Source organism: Triturus cristatus, chromosome 5_1 (genome assembly GCF_964204655.1).
Source record: "Triturus cristatus chromosome 5_1, aTriCri1.1, whole genome shotgun sequence".
Lineage (NCBI taxonomy): Eukaryota > Metazoa > Chordata > Amphibia > Caudata > Salamandridae > Triturus > Triturus cristatus.
Window position 1 is genome coordinate 465636828 of NC_140587.1, and position 17194 is coordinate 465654021.

The following is a 17194-nucleotide window of genomic DNA, read 5'->3' on the forward strand; positions in this document are numbered from 1 at the left end:
CGGCATGCTAATCGCACTAGCGTTCACTGGGTACTTTTTGCGATCGAGCCCGACCATTCCAGTCAGTGGCTACACGGAATCACCTCTATTAGTTGCCTGCTGCACCAACCAGGCACCCCACGAGGACAGCCCACACGCTCTTTGCTGGCCTCACTGATAGTTTACACAGGGCGTATCACGCCCGTTCTATCACTTAACATCGATCAGCATCAGACATTAGCAGCATGTCACAGAGTGTATGTTGCCACAGGTACGACCGTCTGCAAGTATTGATTTCCTCACAGCCAGTAAAAGATTGCATTTTATAATTGTTGCGATTCTTAGCATCATTTGCTATATGTGTCTGTGTGTTGTGTTCTTTTTTCCCACAGGTCTTTTTTCGCTGCGGTGTCTGCCACTGAGCCGATACCATTTCCACACACCTTAGTGAGTGTGTAGGTAAATTACCTTTTTAATTTTTTCACTATTCACGTGGCTCCACTTTGCCACTCACTGCACTTCCTGGTCCTGAAGAAAGCCCCTTACACCCTGACGTGGGCTGAAACATGTAGACCAACCACATAGTCAACTATTAGAAATTAAACTCTTTCGTAGTTGCATCACATAATCTTAATTTTAATATATCCTGAGCCGCCATTAATAAACTTCCCTCGGCAAGGATTCTCAGAGGTATTTTTAAACTTCCACCACATCACACTATTACACCACACCAGCTCCGCTGTAGTCAGGCGTCGCAGCACAACCGGGAGGCGCTCGGCCACCCGGTTGGGGCCCCTATGATGAAGCATGACACCAACTAGGTTGGTGTGTGAGGGGCCTTTTACTCACCTGGTGGGTTCCCAAGCACTGCTTGTCAGTGATCGTACCAACACCTTTTGGGTCCGTCCAGTTTTGATAAAACTTACTTGTCAGAAAAACACAGCAAACAAACCTGATTCCAGTTATTTTTCGCCCGGGACCTATGGGGGTCCATGAGCAAACCTCCGACCACCTCCAGTATTCTTTGTTAAAAGCAGCAACGCTCATACCACAGCTAAGCCCCCACCAGAACCTGCACAAGGCAGCCTAGAAACAGCCCACAATTCTCAAACCTTCCAGAAAGAACGCATAACCCAACCCAATTTTGGGAGAATCTCACTGCGCACCACGTGCAGAGACAAAAGAAACGTTTAAGTGTCAACAGATAGACCACTAAATAGTTAAGACTCTTCTACTTCTCAAAATATCGAGCAGCCATGAAGGTCAAAAGGACGCCCCCACACCAATTGAAACAACACACCTTTTTATGGAGAATCCCACAGAGGAAACTACTGTCCCCACTGTATTAAGCAGAGGGGGAGCAAAAGTATAAATAAAACTAAAACAAACTTGAAACTTAACGTTCCCTAACAGTGCTACCATCATTCTTCAGTACCCTGCTAGGTAGATTCACACTTCAGTAAAGCCATAGAATGTATGTGCATAAAGAAAGCCAGGAATGGTTCTAAAAACTGTCTAGCGATGTGTTTTTTTCCAATCTAACACACAATCCACAGCTCTTATCCTACAGGTCGGTGATCTAACCACATATGCACCACTATTACAGCAGTTGCTACCTCTTCAGCCAAAGCCTCCAAAAGAAACCGATCACAGCCTTCAAGAGGACTTCCACAAGCCATTCGCTCAAGAGCACAGAATGCAAATTGACTTGATAGCCGTTTTTTGATAATGAACTCTCTTTTTTGCCATTCACCAAGACAAGACAACTCCCCCGAAGACCATCCTCCAGCCTGCTAATGTTTTTTAAGTGATGTACTCCTGTAATTTTGTACACACTCTTCTTAGCCATGGTGCTCACGAGCCATTCAATCCCTGAAATATGCCTATTCCCAAGAAACCTGCTTTGACATTCTTGCAACGCATGTGCAGAGACCTGCACAGCATGCTCCTACACAACACATGGCCACCGTATGCATTCAAGCCATGAACAGGTCATGTTACATATGCTCACTGAGAGACTTTACTTACCCCAAGAGATGGCCCCTGAGAAAGCCAAATGTCTCACCCACCTGTATCTCTGTAGGATTAGGATAAAGATACATTGCAGTAGAGTAGAACCACATAAAGCAGTAATAAGCATCTCCTGATATGAGGCAAATCCCATTGCACTGTACCGTTTTACTGAACCTAGCGATATCCAAACAGAGGTAGACAGGATGCGCAGACGGGGCAGTGCAGGGGAGGACACTGTTTGTCCCTGAGACTTTGGAAAAAAGAGTTTCTTAGAGTTAGCCAAACCAATGCACCAGTGTGTAAACAAGTCCACCCCACTTCTGTCTGTGGTTCTCAGATGGCCCTTAATGTATTTGGGGCCGCCATTCTTAATGACACATGGATCCCCATATAAAATTCCAGTGAAGGGCCATCCACCTCGATTAAGCTAGGGGAAATGAGTCCTATGGGCACGGGTGAACTCCAGCACAGACACCCCTTGCCAGGAAATCATGGATACTGAGATAAATAGGTACAGATGGTTGGAAGGGAAGGGGCAACCCCTAATTTTACAAACGTACACAGTATTTTTTGTGTTTCAAAGGCAAAAGGACTATACCGCTCGGGACCAATGTCAACTGTGAAGTGGTGTTGCACATACCGGACCTGCAATATGGCACCTGCACACTTATGGATTGTTACTGGCATTGTAGAGACTTAGCCTATGCCCAACTCTTTCCTGGATGGCGGGGCCACTGCACCCTCGTAACCATACACACCCTGACCCTGGTCATCCCTGGATAAGATCTGTCTGAGTTGCTCCAACATCTGCTACAGAAGAACTCTGTTGCATCAGGCTTGACGAAGAACTGCTGATTATTTTGGCTGGGGTCAGTACAAGGACATTCCAGAAGACTGTTCACGGACACTCAAATCAATGCAGGGGGGTCCATTGCTGTCTTCACCATTCAAACAAAAGCAAATGCCTGTTGGTTACAAATTACCAGATGGAAAATTGTTAAAACCATTAATGGCACCGAGGTCAGCCTTAATGCTATTAGGGAAGAACCTAAAGCTGTACACCTCTTGGTGATGCAACATCGGTGTGTGTAGAACTTGATGACAGTGATGAAGGGAGGGGTGTGTGGCAAGATCGATGATTGCGCTTATACTTTTTTTCCTGGGAATTTTCTTGATAATGGAACTCTCGCTCTTGCCATCCAAGCATTGCATTGTCTACAAACGAACATGAAGGAGCAGGGGTGTGTCTCTGAACAGGACTGGTTTCATAGTCTCTTTGCCTGGCTCCCCCGATGGGTGACCAGGCGGTGCACATCGCTGCTTCCTGTTGTCATGGTTGTACTATTACTGTGTGGTTTCCTTCAGGTGGAGGTTTCCTGCTGTAAAAACTCAGTCTGCAAACTAGGTACTATGCAATAGCTAGGGAAGGGATAGAAGACAGCAACACACACCATTTCAAATAATATGGCTGCCATGATGTATGAGGAAAATGATGTAGCTGAAAATTCAACAAGGGGGTGGAGTGTTGAGATCAATAAATACAATTGCAATGTACACGCTGATGTATGCACGCATAGCAGCGAGCGTACCAACAAATGCAATATTGCTGTATGCTGTAATCCATGCACTGACAATGATGTCAATACCAGTAAATACAATACCAATGTATGCTGTAACATATGCACACACAGTGATGTCAATACCAGTAAATCCATTGTCGATGTACACCATAACTTGGGCACACATAACAACGTCAATCTCCATGAATTCAATGTTGATGTACGATGTAACAACTGTATGTATAATTATGAGAATATCAGTAAATATGATCTCAATGACCCCCTTGTTACACAGGCAAGCACTCATTAGCTTGTGTCATTGCTGTTGGATTCATCTGAGATGACCTCACCATCAACTCCAAGTCAGAGGTACATAGTCAGACAGGACCTGCGACCCAAATCCAAGCCTACGGATTGACAGGTCACAGGTGGGGTTACATTTAGCCCAAATCCAAATGCGCACCTAGGTAAACCCTTATCGATCCCACAGATAGGTAGTCTCACCACAAACAGGACCAAGGAGATTGTCCCCAATAAAACACGTTCGGCCAAAGGTGCCCGTTTCCAAAACACCACAAAGTTAGATGCCACTCATAGGTAGGAACACTCAGCCAATCAGGGCATGACCTGTACACCACACGGAGTGATCACGCGCTCACCACACCGGACATCTGGACATGCACACACTAGCTCTCCTCGAGGTCGAGAGCCATCTGTGACCTCCTTATCAGATGGTTGTAATTGTTTTTTATCAATATGAGGCTTTTTAAAGAATGTCAAAATGTTTTAAATTACCCACAAAATGTGTATATGTGTGGCCAAAACCTATGTACTCTGAAACTGTATTCAGCACGCCTCTGTTGATACTCTCCCAGCCGCTGCATTTAATTAAACAAACTTGTTCCTGTTTTGCCTAATGCCTCTTGTCTTTTCTTTTTTTTAAGGTAAATGCATATTCAAGCAACATAGGCATCTGTAATTCCAATTAGGGTTGACTGCCTGGGTCACCCACAGGATGTGTTTTGACTGCTCCCACTTTGCGCCACTTCCAACTCCTCCCTCGACTTACCACTCTCCCTATCACCTTGTGCGATGAGTTTCCAACTACCCACCACCTCAATGACTGAGATGCCTGTGGTCCACCCAAAATTCTTTCACCCATCACCCAACAGCTACTATGATCATTTGCCACAGTGTTGAGGGGGGTTGCAGTCCAGCAGACCCTCCATTGAATGCCTGGTTTGCCAGGAGGCCTCTGCGGTGAGCCAGTGGCAGATCCACAGGGGTTCAGTCCCTATTCGACATAGTGGTAACACCAGGCCATTAGCTTCTCATTGGTGAAACCACTGGCAAAGGGATATCCTCCTGCTCTGACCTCAAGGCCTTTGTGTTCTCAGCCGATCTCTCTGAAGGCAGCCCATCTGTTTTCACATGCCCATGAGCTGCCTTTCTGCACTACTGACACAACTTGCACCCCCTCCGTAATCCGCTGGTCTTTGTGGGGATTACATGGACCCTCTTCCTTGCACAGCGGGTTACCCTCCGAGCATGCCAGCCCTGAGTTGACAGATCTTTCTTTTGGCATGGCGTGGGATAGCCCTTCAATTCCAGCCAGACCTAGACCTATGCCGTTTCAATGAAGATGTAGGACTTCTCCTGCGTGGATACCCTCAGTTTTGTCGGTAAATTTTTGGACCACTCCCCTCTCACTGCCAGCAGTTCTTCCCGAAACTGCCTAACAGCACTACTGTATTTCGCAGTGTACTTAAGCCTGCTTTTGCCTCCGCTCACTTGCAGCCAGAAAGTTAGTTGCTTTGCTGCTATTATTAGTTTACTCACTGTATTGCCTGTAACTTAGTCTCTATCTCCTGCCTGTATAAGCCATTTGTTCACTACTGGTTTGTCCTTTTATCAGCTTTATTTGTGTACTGCTGCTTTTTCCATTGTTGTACGCAGTGTTTAGGAGCTTCACAGCTTGCTTCTTTTCCCGCCTTTGTGCCGCTCCCACCACCCGCAGAAACAATGGCGCTGAGCACACAGCCTTCAATGCCACAACCTCAACTACTGCCTCTCTGCTCCACTCACAACGGTAGTACCTTTTGCCTGCTGCCACTGTCTCTTCTCCTACAACACTGCATCAACCAACAACACTGGAGACGGCTGCATCCACCACGCTGACTGAAATCGCTATAGCACAACTTCAGAGACTCCCTCTCAACGCAAGCCATGGAGATCTAGGACACGATCTCATCCCTGAGGCTGGACTTTCTCTTCTTCACAGAGACCTGGTTGAACCCCGCCTCTTCACCAGACAGCCCCACCACTGAAGGCTACAAGATAATACACCAGGACTGAACCAACAAGCACGGAGGTGGAATTGCCATCATCTACAATGACACTATCCACTGCATGACTATCGCAGCATCTCAACCTCCAACTCCACACAGACGGAAAAAACACCATCAGATGCACCTTCACCTACAGACGACCAAGACCATGCCCCAGCTTCTGCAATGCCATCCCTAACCTCATCGCCCTGATATCCATCGGCTCTGAGCACTACATCTGTCTAGTGGATCTTAACTTCCACCTAGACTACCCCAGCCCAGCAACACCAATACAACCGACCTCCTTGGATGCATGAGCAACATCGGCCCTACCCATATCGCATGACACCCGCTCAACCTCATTTTCATGTCCAGAGTCAAGTATGGCCATGTCTCATAGTTCACCTAGACTAACCTCTGCAGCATCCACTTCAACATCTCAGGACCTACCAACACTGGCACCATACCCCCAGCTTCACATGCAGACACTGTAAAAGAAATATCATAAGACCAGTGGAACAAGGCTTCCAACTCTCACCTCCTAGACACAACATCCAACCCAGAACAGGCTATGAAGAACTTATTCCAGTTGATCACTGAGTATGGCGACACAATTGCCCCTGCCAAGCCAGCCAAATCCAAAAGACCTGCTGGAAGATCCACCTGGTTCACCACGGAGCTGAAATCCACCAATGGCAACTGCTGGCAACTACAAAGAAAGTGGTGCACCAGTAAAGAGACAGGAGACATTACCACCGTCAAGACAGCACTCAAACAGTACCATTGACTCCTGAAAGAAACTAAATAGAATGCCCTAGCAGACAGCATCGAAGTCAGCACAAACCGCAGTTGCCGGGAATTGACATCACCCCCTCACAAGAAACTGTCTGACACCCTGGCAGACTTCTTCCGCAACGAAATCTCAGCCATATATGAAAACTTCAAACTCCAACCCATCACCGCTGACAGTATCAACCTGCTAAAACCCACAAACACAAACCCTGAACACCTGTTCACCCATTGGGATTCTCTCACAACTTAAGCCACTATCTCCATCATAAACTCAATTCACCCGGGACCACCCACAGACCCCTGTCCCCACCACATCTTCAACCTCTTGAGCAAGACTATTAGCGATGAGCCCAAGAAAGTCCTGAACACTTCCAACAACTTCCCTGAGGACTGGAAACACACTGAAGTGAGGCCCCTCCTCAACAAACTATCCTCCGACCCAGCAGAACCAAAGAACTACCGTCGCATCTCCCTGCTCCCCTTGACAGTGAAGGGTTCTCGAGAAGGCAATCAAGCAGCAACCCACCGAACACCTGGAACACAACAACCTCCTGGACCCCTCTCAATCCAGATTCCAAGTCAGCTCTGGTTGCAGCCACCAATGAGATCTGGACCCTCATGGGCCACAGCAAAATGGCAGCCCTCATCCTTCTGGACCAGTCAGCCGCCGGCGACACCGTCTCCCATCACATCTTTATCAACAGACTCCATCACATTGGAATTCAGGGAGACGCCCTCAAATGGATTGCCTCATACCTCACTGATAGAACCTAGAGAATCAGACTCCCACAATTCACTTCGGAACCCAAGAAGATCATTTAAGCATTCCCCAAGGATCGTCCCAAAGCCCCACCCTCTTTAACACATACATGAACCCCCTGGCCAGCATCGTCAGATCACACAAAATCAAAATCATTTTCCACACCAACAACACCCAGCTCATCCCCTTGCTGTCAGAAGACTTCTCCACCACCAGAACACAATTCCACAGATGCATGAAGAACGTCGCCGACTGGATGAAGTACAACTGTCTCAGGTTCAACACTAACTAGACGGAAGTCCTCATCCTTGGGAACATGGACCTACGCATGGTGGCCTGCTGAACTCATTCCAACCTCTGCCCCGACAGACAAAGCCCACAACTTCTGCATAATTTTTGACAGCAAGCTATCTATGAAGAAACAGTCAAACATCGTCACATCTGCCTGTTTCCACACCCTACACATGCTTCACAAGATCTTCAGGTGGCTCCCAGTCAACACCGGAGGACTATCACACAGGCCTTCGTCACCAGCAGGCTGGACTACAGGAACACACCCTACAGATGAATCACTGTACGCCTCCTGAAGAGACTACAGACAATACAAAACTCCACGGCCAGACTCATCCTCAACCTCCCCAAATGAACGCACATCACACCCCACCTCAAGAAGCTATACTGGCTGCTGATCCCGAAGAGATGCCAGTTTAAGATGTTGACCCACGCAGACAAAGCACTACACATCAAAAGACCAGTTTACATCAACAAATACATGACCTTCCATCAACCGACCAGACACCTGCGATCCGCCTCCCCTGAATCTGCCGAAGCAACTGCAGATGATGATCCTTCTCTTACCTAAGAGCCAAAGCTTGGAACAACCTTCCCCTGCACCTCAGGCCCACCTCATTGCTCCAGCAATTCAGAAAAGGACTCAATACATGGCTGTTCACATGAACAGGTCACCAAGAAGCAGTTAGCAACTCCAGCTCCTTGAGACCCTCACAGGAGATAAATATTTACCGAACTACCCTCAAATACCCAGGGTCCATGTTACCACACCTCTTGCAGGATACGATCATGGTCCCTGTAGTTGAGCATTCTGACTATTACAGGGTGTGTCCAGGGCCCCAGCACCAGTGGCCTCCCGGATACTCTATGGGCATGCTCCACCATGTAGAGAGTGGAACCTTTCCTCCCAAAACCTTTTTGAGAGCAGACACTGTTCTACAAATAGTTCCGCACTGGGGACCTCCGCCTTCTCGGGGACTTCAATCAGGCGTACACTGGTAAATCGGTAGCAGCCCTCTGCATCATCAAGCTGCAGTGTTAGAGTCTTTATCTCAGCCTGCTGGTGGTGTAGCTCAGTCTTTCATCATCAGCGTGGTTAGTGCCATGTTCCTCTCCGTCTCTGCCACATTTCCTGTTAGTTTTTTATGGCCCACATGCAGAATGCCCACCTGCAGGGCCACTGCCTCTATTTTGTGCTCAAAGGCCCATTGTATTTCCTTAATTGTCACCAGATCCATTCCGTGTGGGCTTCCAAAGGTGCCCCCCCCCCATTTTGCTGCCCGTTGGCCGGCAGAGGAATGCTGTGGATCCCACTGACCTGGGCTATTTTGCCATGCTCGCCTGCGCACCATGACCTCTGGGCCTTTCAGGGTCCTGCATGCTGGGAATAGTGTCTGTGGGGACTCTGGTCACTGGTCTTTTTGACCATCTGGCTGTACTGGAGGCTTTACCCATCCCCCAGTCCCAAATCCAATAGGGGCTGAGTTTACTCCCCAAGGCAGCGGGGGCCCCTCAGTCCAGGGGAGTACTTGTATGGTGTGCTTCTGCCAGGGGGAGAACCTTGTGCACTGTGGTAGCTCTCCTCCAATCTCTCAATCTTATTCCTTCAGGGCCATGGTGGGGAGGCTCTTGCCTCTCTGTGGAACCTCTTCTTACTGCTCCCAAGCAGGCTCAGGGCATGTGCCAATGTCCTGCTTCCTGTCAGCCACTCCAGGTCAGTTCCTGGGGCCTTCTCCGCCAGCTTTGTACTCATATAGGTGGGAGCCTCTACCCTCGGTCTTCTGCCGCCGAGATCCCCTGGCCACCTCACGGGCCCAGTCTTATTTAATTTCTCCCGACCTGACTAATGTCTCCCATCATCGGGTCCACTCTCCGGCCGCATGTGCCAGAGAAGGGCCGCGGCCTGGCCGTTTAACCTGCAGCAGGCTGCAAACACAACTCAGCTGGCCTCTTCTGGGAGCCGCACTCTCCACCGACCCTCCCGGTGGCCAACTGGCTGTGCTCACCTCTTACCATGGGCGGATATCGCAGGATACTTGTGCCTACAAGACTTGCGGCCACGGAGCTCAGCAATGCGCCTCCACTGCCATTGCTGTCCAGGCCATGCCCCCTGGGCCTTTTGTTCTCCTTTTGTCCTTAATCTTTATTGGGTTCACTTTAGACTGACATCTCCTGCCTAGGATTTCCCCTTACATTCTTGGATGTCTTATTTAGTTTAGGGGAGTTCCTTTATGGAACTGTTGATTTCTCTGCTTTGCATTTTGTACTCTTTAAATGATTATGCTATATATTACCTAACCATAAGTTTTTGGTTTGATTAAGTGTACCACATTGTATACTTAATCTGAAAAATGACTCACTTAATGAATAAAGCCTGTGACTTTGGCTATTCTCTTAATGAACTTTCATAGTTTGTAAAACCATCCACTTTGTCGTTCATGGGGTGCCAAATGGGTTTCATTGTAATTTAACTTGTTTGAATTGATTTAAGCTCCCAGAATACACATTTATCAGATACCTGAGGGTCTAATGGCCCAATTCGTTCGAAGATTACACCAGAGGCTGCAGATATTGAATTTTGCAGTGTATAGAGGGCTAGCCTGGATCAAGCTTTGATCAGTAAGCTCAACCGACAATGCTGAGTAATTTTGGTGGTTACTTCTGAATCATGAAAGAAACAAGAGAGGGATGGGCTTTTTCACTGGTCCTCTTCCTTCTGGCTTTGGACCGGTCTGCTGCTGTGCAGTGGTCATTACAGGCTGAAGATAGAGAAAGTCCTTGGCCATCAAAAGCCTTCCTTTTTGCTAATGACAGCTTAGTAATATTGCCGCACTATGGATCCTTTATCGCTCACTATGTCACTATTCTCATGGTACAAAATAAACTGTGGGGTCTCGTCCCTTACCAGATTTAAAACACCAACTTTAAATGGAAACAGAATAATCTCATATGTATCTGTACATAATGCTAAAGAGGGGTGAGGAATGACTGGCTGCATACAACTTGGATCCTTTGAGATGGTAGATGGTTGAACCTGACCTCTCACTTTGGGGCAGGTTCCATGTGATTAAGATGTTGGCAGCATACACAAACAATTACATGCTGAACATGCTACCTGTTGTTCCCCAGACATTACCGGATTCTTATTATTAAATGCTGTACCATTCGTATTTTTGTCAGGAATCTTTCACGCAGCATTATTTTTCCAAGGGCCCCGACATGTTTACTCTGTAGATAATCACTCTAATAACTATAATAACTCTGCAGGCTGCCAAATCCATCCAGCCAGCCTCTCTCGCTACATATATGTGCATTTCTTGGATTCTTTCTCTCATGTGCATGTGTAAGGGCCTTCGAACCTAAACTGCTAGACCAGCGTACGGCTGTCCCCATGCTAATCTTGAAACATGAAACAAACTTTTGTGTAACCAATGGGACTGCCTTAAATGTGGTAAAGCATGCAAACATAGCATGTACAAAGCAGTTAGTTTCTATGCACTAACACATTAAAGCCACACCTTTAGGCTTTGCCCATTGTAGTTTCAGTAATCAAACTTTATATTTTGCTTTTTAAATTATGATTTTAAATAAAAACCAAATACAAGATGAACTCAGAAAAAATTCACATGGAACTTGCCTCAAATCGCAGCTTTAGGTGGTAGACAAATTAAAGCAGGAATATAAGGTTAACAACAAAATATTTTCATGAAAGAAAACTATGAAAAATGGAAGAGATTACATTTACCAGTGCGCCCTACAAAATGTCGAACGGAGGAAATAATCTAAGATTGTATAGTGTTCAGAGTACCCAGTGCTGAACTGAACTTAATGTTGAAATCTGTCCATGCTTAGTGCCCCCCCCTTGTACCCACAGCTCTTTACTTCCCTCAATGCCTCTCACTTGCAGTCTAGTGATCAGCATGAGAGCAGCATGTTTTCTCCTGTTTAATACCACTGCACATTTAATGGCCTAGCAGCAGTAGAACGGGGAGTACAGTGTTCAAGCTCATCAAAGACAATGTGCAGCCGAATACATGCCATCCTCCATTCTGACACATAGTTTATGTAAAGTGTGTGTCTGGTTGTGATGACTAATTCTGGATTGATGAATTAAAATACAGAAATTGCAAAACGATGGCACTGTTCAAGGACAGGTGTGATCTGTGCAGAAAAGAGGATTAGGGCGGTGTCTAGTGGGCATAAAGTAGTAAAGATATGCCACAATACGAAACTTCACTTCAACTGGTAGCCAGGAGCTGATGCAGCATGGTTGTTTTTGCTGGAAAGTTTCGAGCTTACAGATCCAATTAATTTATATCTCAATATAATTTGAGCATTTATGGGCAGAGCAATGATCAGAGAGTCGGATTGTGTTTTACAATGGTCTTATACTGTGATCAAGACCAATAATTAATAGACATTCTAAAGAACAAAGAACTGGGTAATAATATAGCCAACTAGGTTATAATAGCATACACAATGGAGATGTGGTGGTGATACTGTCTGATGAAGTGAGGAAAAATGTGAAGAAATGAGGTAATTAGAGGGATACACACATATACAGAAATATTTCCACCAAAGGTTATTGTATACATTTTGGAGGAGCACGCGTTTTAAATGTCATTTCTATCATGGAGACCACCTGCTAAGATATGACACACACAAGAAATACCTACAGTGAAACTGAGACAAAAATAAATCATGTTGTGGAAGCAAGGAGGGAAAAGAACAAATGAAAAAAAAACAAGAAACCTTGTTGCAATTTAAAATAGTTTCTAAAGCAAACAGCTGTCGATTGAAGTATGAAAGAAGCAGATCCTTAGAAGTGACAAACCATGGAGGAATTAAGGAGTGGTTTTGTAGGGGCAAAAGCGACATTTGCCCTCTCATAATCCAAGGCTATCATCCTTTGGAATGGCCTTGACGACAAGGTAAACTATCTCGTCTCCCATTGCAACAGAAGAAAAATGTGTCTCACGTATAATGTTACATTTTTAAGGTAGAGATTGGATTTAAAAAAAGCCAAGGTAAATCAAAATTTAGCACTGAAGATACAAAAATTTACCTTCAAATGCACAAGGAAATACTTTTATCTCTTATAGCTGGAGAACAATCCCTTGCAAGGGATTGCCCTAAATACATGAGATAATAAAGTTGTGTATTACCAGAGTTTGTCAGGCGATTGTACAATTGAATTCCCTCTGTTCACAATAAATACAAATGTTCTCAACATTTCTCAGCATCATACAACACAGTGACTCTACTTACTTTCTCCAAATATGGGTGCTCTCCCAGAACTCATACACAATGAAGCGGGATTCACTCGAAAGCTTCTGTACAGCAACACTGGAAACGGAAATAGAAATTAGTCACCAAGGTTGAATACGTTTGCAAATATTCAGTGCCTTTTAGTTATAACTGCTGTAAAGTTGCTGGCAGGTTGGCAGCATGAGAGTTCAATTGAAGAATTTATGTCAGGCTACATAAAAAAAACATATCCCACTGTTCAATCTGAAACTCTTGGGTAGTCCCCCGAACCTTTTGCCTTCAAACCTCCTGTTTTGCTGAATTCGTTTTTGTGGGATTTAGGACTCTGTGCATTTTACCTCTGCTAGACAGTGCTCAAGTGATTGTGCTCTCTCCCAAAAACATTATAGAAGTGGCCTACACCTAACTGGCAACTTTAATTTACTTGTAGGTCCCTCGTAAATAGTACACCATGTATCCAGAGCTTTTAACGTAAATGCTACGCTGGGTTTAGCACCTATTGTTCCACCCACTAAAGTAGCACCTTAATGCTTATCTGAAGCCTGCCAGTGCAGCTTGTAGTGCAGTTGTAAGCTGCCATTTAGACCTGGCAAAATAAATCTTTTGCCTGGCCTAACCATTCCTTTGTATTACTAATACTTCACCCAAAGAGGCTCTAAGGGCTCATAGGGCAGGGTGCATTATATTTGAAAAGTAGGACATGCAGGTTTAAGTTTTACGTGTACTGGTGGTGAAAAACTCCTGAAGTCGTTTTTCACTATTGCAAGGCCTATCTCACTCATATGATAATATTGAGTCACCTTATTACACTTAATAAGTGATAACTTTAAGTTTGGGAGCAAATAGGAAAATGATGTTTGTACTCAAATGAATTGTAATTTAAAATCCCTTCTAATGGTAACGTTGGATTTTAACCTCTTCGATGCCGATGACGGAACGGTTCCGTCATGCACGCCGGTTGGGCTGTGCTTATGACGGAACCGTTCCGTCATGGCCCCGCCCGCGCTCAGCTCTTTCAGCACTGCGCGGGAATCCGCGCAGCGATGAAGAGGTTAAGTCAGAATTCTGAAAATGCCAAGTTTGCATTTTCTTGTCCTTACCATTTGGTGCCTGCTGCCTGGTTTACATGACTGTGAATAGTTTCGCAGCTGGCCTTTGTATATTCCTCCCAGACAGTGAGACAAAATGGGAAAAATGTTGGTATGATAGGTGATCCTGCCTGGAAGGTTGGGGCAGAGCTGGTCCTTGCACAACTTTCCTTTCAAAGGGCTGCTTCCAGCACATACACAAAAGAATCTGACACCAGTCGTTTGTAACCCCAGACTACATGGAGCCTTGGCAGTGAAAAGGAACAACTTTCCAGAACCAGATATGGGGGGAGTATAGGGAGTCCCGTCCCACTTCAAAGGCTGCCACCATGTATAAATGTTGGACCTCCTGAAGTACTCATCAGATCACTTTTAGACCTGTGCAAGACTCAGAAGAAAGACTGTTCTGCTGTCTGAAGAAGGAAGCCTGGACCAACTCCTTGAACCCAGAACCTCTAGAGGAACTCCAAAAGCTAGCTGGCTGATCTCCTGTGTGAGCTACAGGGACTTAACAAGTTCCAGAGATCTGTTGTGCATCAGCCCAGCTGACTGGACCTGCAACAACCTTACTGAACCCTGCTGGCTTCGGCTAAAGTGTGTCCCTGATCCCCAATAGGTGCATCCAGAGCACCTGGACCCTTGACTGGCATAGGATTGTACTTCTCTCTACAAAAAGGAGAAATCCAAGTTTTGGGCTCTTTGTGACCAAGAATGGGCCCATTCGCACAAGACTCTTCTGCCCGTGACAAACTCCAACAAGAAATTCCAATGAACCGGACTCTTCATGCTACAGCGGCCACTAGCAATAACTGGAAATGCGAGGTCTGCACAGAATCCCCCTGGGTGACCGTCAACGTGACGCTCCAGCAACGACTGGTCATGACGCCTGACCGGATCTGCTCTTTGCACTACAGCGAGGACCATCCATGATGCTCTTTATGCTCCACGCAGCCTCCTCTAATGCAAACTGGACTGTTTGCGCCAGAGTTTGAGAAGGTAACTTTTTTAGCAAGACTAACCTGGTCCCTGAATCTAGCACACGCTTTATTGGGGATGGCCTGAACTTGTGACTTTCCCTTGGTCTAGCACGATCATATGACCGCGAGTTGTGCTTTGTGGCGCTATACATACCTATTTATTTATTTTCATTTAATTCACAGTATTTATAAAGCGCAAACAGTCATCTCCGAGGGGATATCATGGTGCTATGGATGCCACAAATTGTATTGCTGAATCACTGGGAGAGAGACTAAAGGAAGAGAGCAGATTATTGAGAAAGTAGCCAAGTTTTAAGCTTCTTTCTGAACCTAAGGTAGTCATCTGTGCACCGAAGATCCAGGGGTAGCAGATTCCAGTGGGCTGTTGCAAGATGGAAGACCAGCCTCCTGCTCGAACTCTTTTGATCCGTATAGTTTTGGCCAAGGATAAGTTCATGATCTCAGATTTCTTCAGGGTATATAAAACTCAATTTTGGCACAAGGATCACAGGCCCAGAATTATGTAGGGCCCTGTGCACATGACAAAGAGGTTACATTTTGTTTTTTGTGCCTCATAAATTTCATTAGGCGTGATAGTCTACAGCAAAGCCTGGAATAGATAATTCGGCAATTGGGGGAGTTGAATGGAAGCCTAGTACTGTGCTATACTAGCCATTGTAGCAGCGTATTTAGTTTGATAGATCCCGCTACAACGTTGGAAAAACACTTGAGCAACTTCTTCGGCTCTGTTACTATTCTTCCAGTAATAGGATTCTCTACTGATTTTATCACAGCTTTTTCTTTCTTAATTCTAGTAGACCAGGCTAGGAACTTGCCTATTTGCTGATTCTCTTCATACAGTTGTTGCTGGTAGGTGTTTTGCTGTAGCAAGTTGCCCAGGACCAGACTCTATTTCAGTATTTCCTTCCCTTGATTTTGTGGCATTATCTATCACTGCCTGCAGTCTCATCTCAGTACGTTCTCTTGTTTAGTTTGCTTTAAAAATAATGATCTTCCGTCTTAGTGTTGCCTTAAAGGTCGCCCATAATGCAAACAATGACAAAAAAACTTGGAGATAAACCCCCTCATCTCTGCTACCCACTCTGGATTTGACAGTAAGAATCTATCTAGATGCCACCTATCCCTAGTAGTTGAGCCTTAGATCTATCACTATGTAGACCAGAGAGTGGTCGGTGAAAGCATTGACCCAAGTACCCGTCTGGCCACTACTTAATGTCTTGGAGGCTGCATGAAAATCTAAACTAGAGGCAGTTTTAAATCGCTGCGAAAAACAATTGTATGGTTCGAAATCTGGGTGGTCTTCTTTCCAAGGATCAACCAGCTGAAAACTAGATTTTAAAGCCAGTATCATTTTTTTAGTTTTAGGTTTTAACAGTGTTTTAGCCTTATTGAATGCGTCCTTGACAAGATCTTGAATACAATTAAAATCCCCTCCATATATCAATGGGTCTACTGCCCCCAAGGCAATCTTGTGGATCTGAGAGAGAGAGACAATATAATTGCTGATAGGGCCATAATAATAAAATGTAAACCCCTCCCATTGACCGCTGCTTTTACCCAAAGCCATCTTCCTTGTGGATCACAAATCACTTCTCGAACTTCCCACTCAATGTCTCTTCACAAAAAATTAACAATACCATTAACATTGCACGAAAGAATCGGGGCCTTCAACATCTCAAGAGAAGGAATCATATCAGCTCGTTTCAGGACTCTCTAGAACTCCCATCACTAAGGAAATTACCTCAGCTCTGCCCCAAAATTGCAAACTTATTTCAAGCACATCCTGTACATTATCAGTTAGATCCCCATTGTATCTGCTGGTACACAATGCATACACTTTTTCCTGATCATCATATTTTTGCTCTTTTTTCTTTTTGTGCGAGTGCTCCCTTTTCAGCCTGCACACCTACCCTCAGGAAACCCAGTGACCCCTTGGTTGACTGCCCTTCCCAGAGATTGGGGGGGGGCGGTAATTGCCCACCTTAACCCCCTCTTACTCATTTTATTTTGTTTGCCTTGGTATGGCACTAGTGGCCTACTCTCTGGTATTGACCGCTGCAAAATCTAAGAGAAAAGAAAAAAAAGAAAAAAAAGAAAAACCCACCAAAGACCTAATCGC

General features: G+C 45.5%; 1 protein-coding gene across 1 annotated transcript in view; it reads right to left on the reverse strand.

Moving 5' to 3' along the window:
• Window positions 1-17194, reverse strand: part of NECAB1 (N-terminal EF-hand calcium binding protein 1) — a 1647431-nt gene that overhangs the window by 149467 nt on the left and 1480770 nt on the right. The window contains exon 11 of the mRNA XM_085605303.1: window positions 12990-13067. Coding sequence (XP_085461429.1) covers window positions 12990-13067 — 78 coding nt within the window. The remainder of the gene's footprint in view (window positions 1-12989; window positions 13068-17194) is intronic.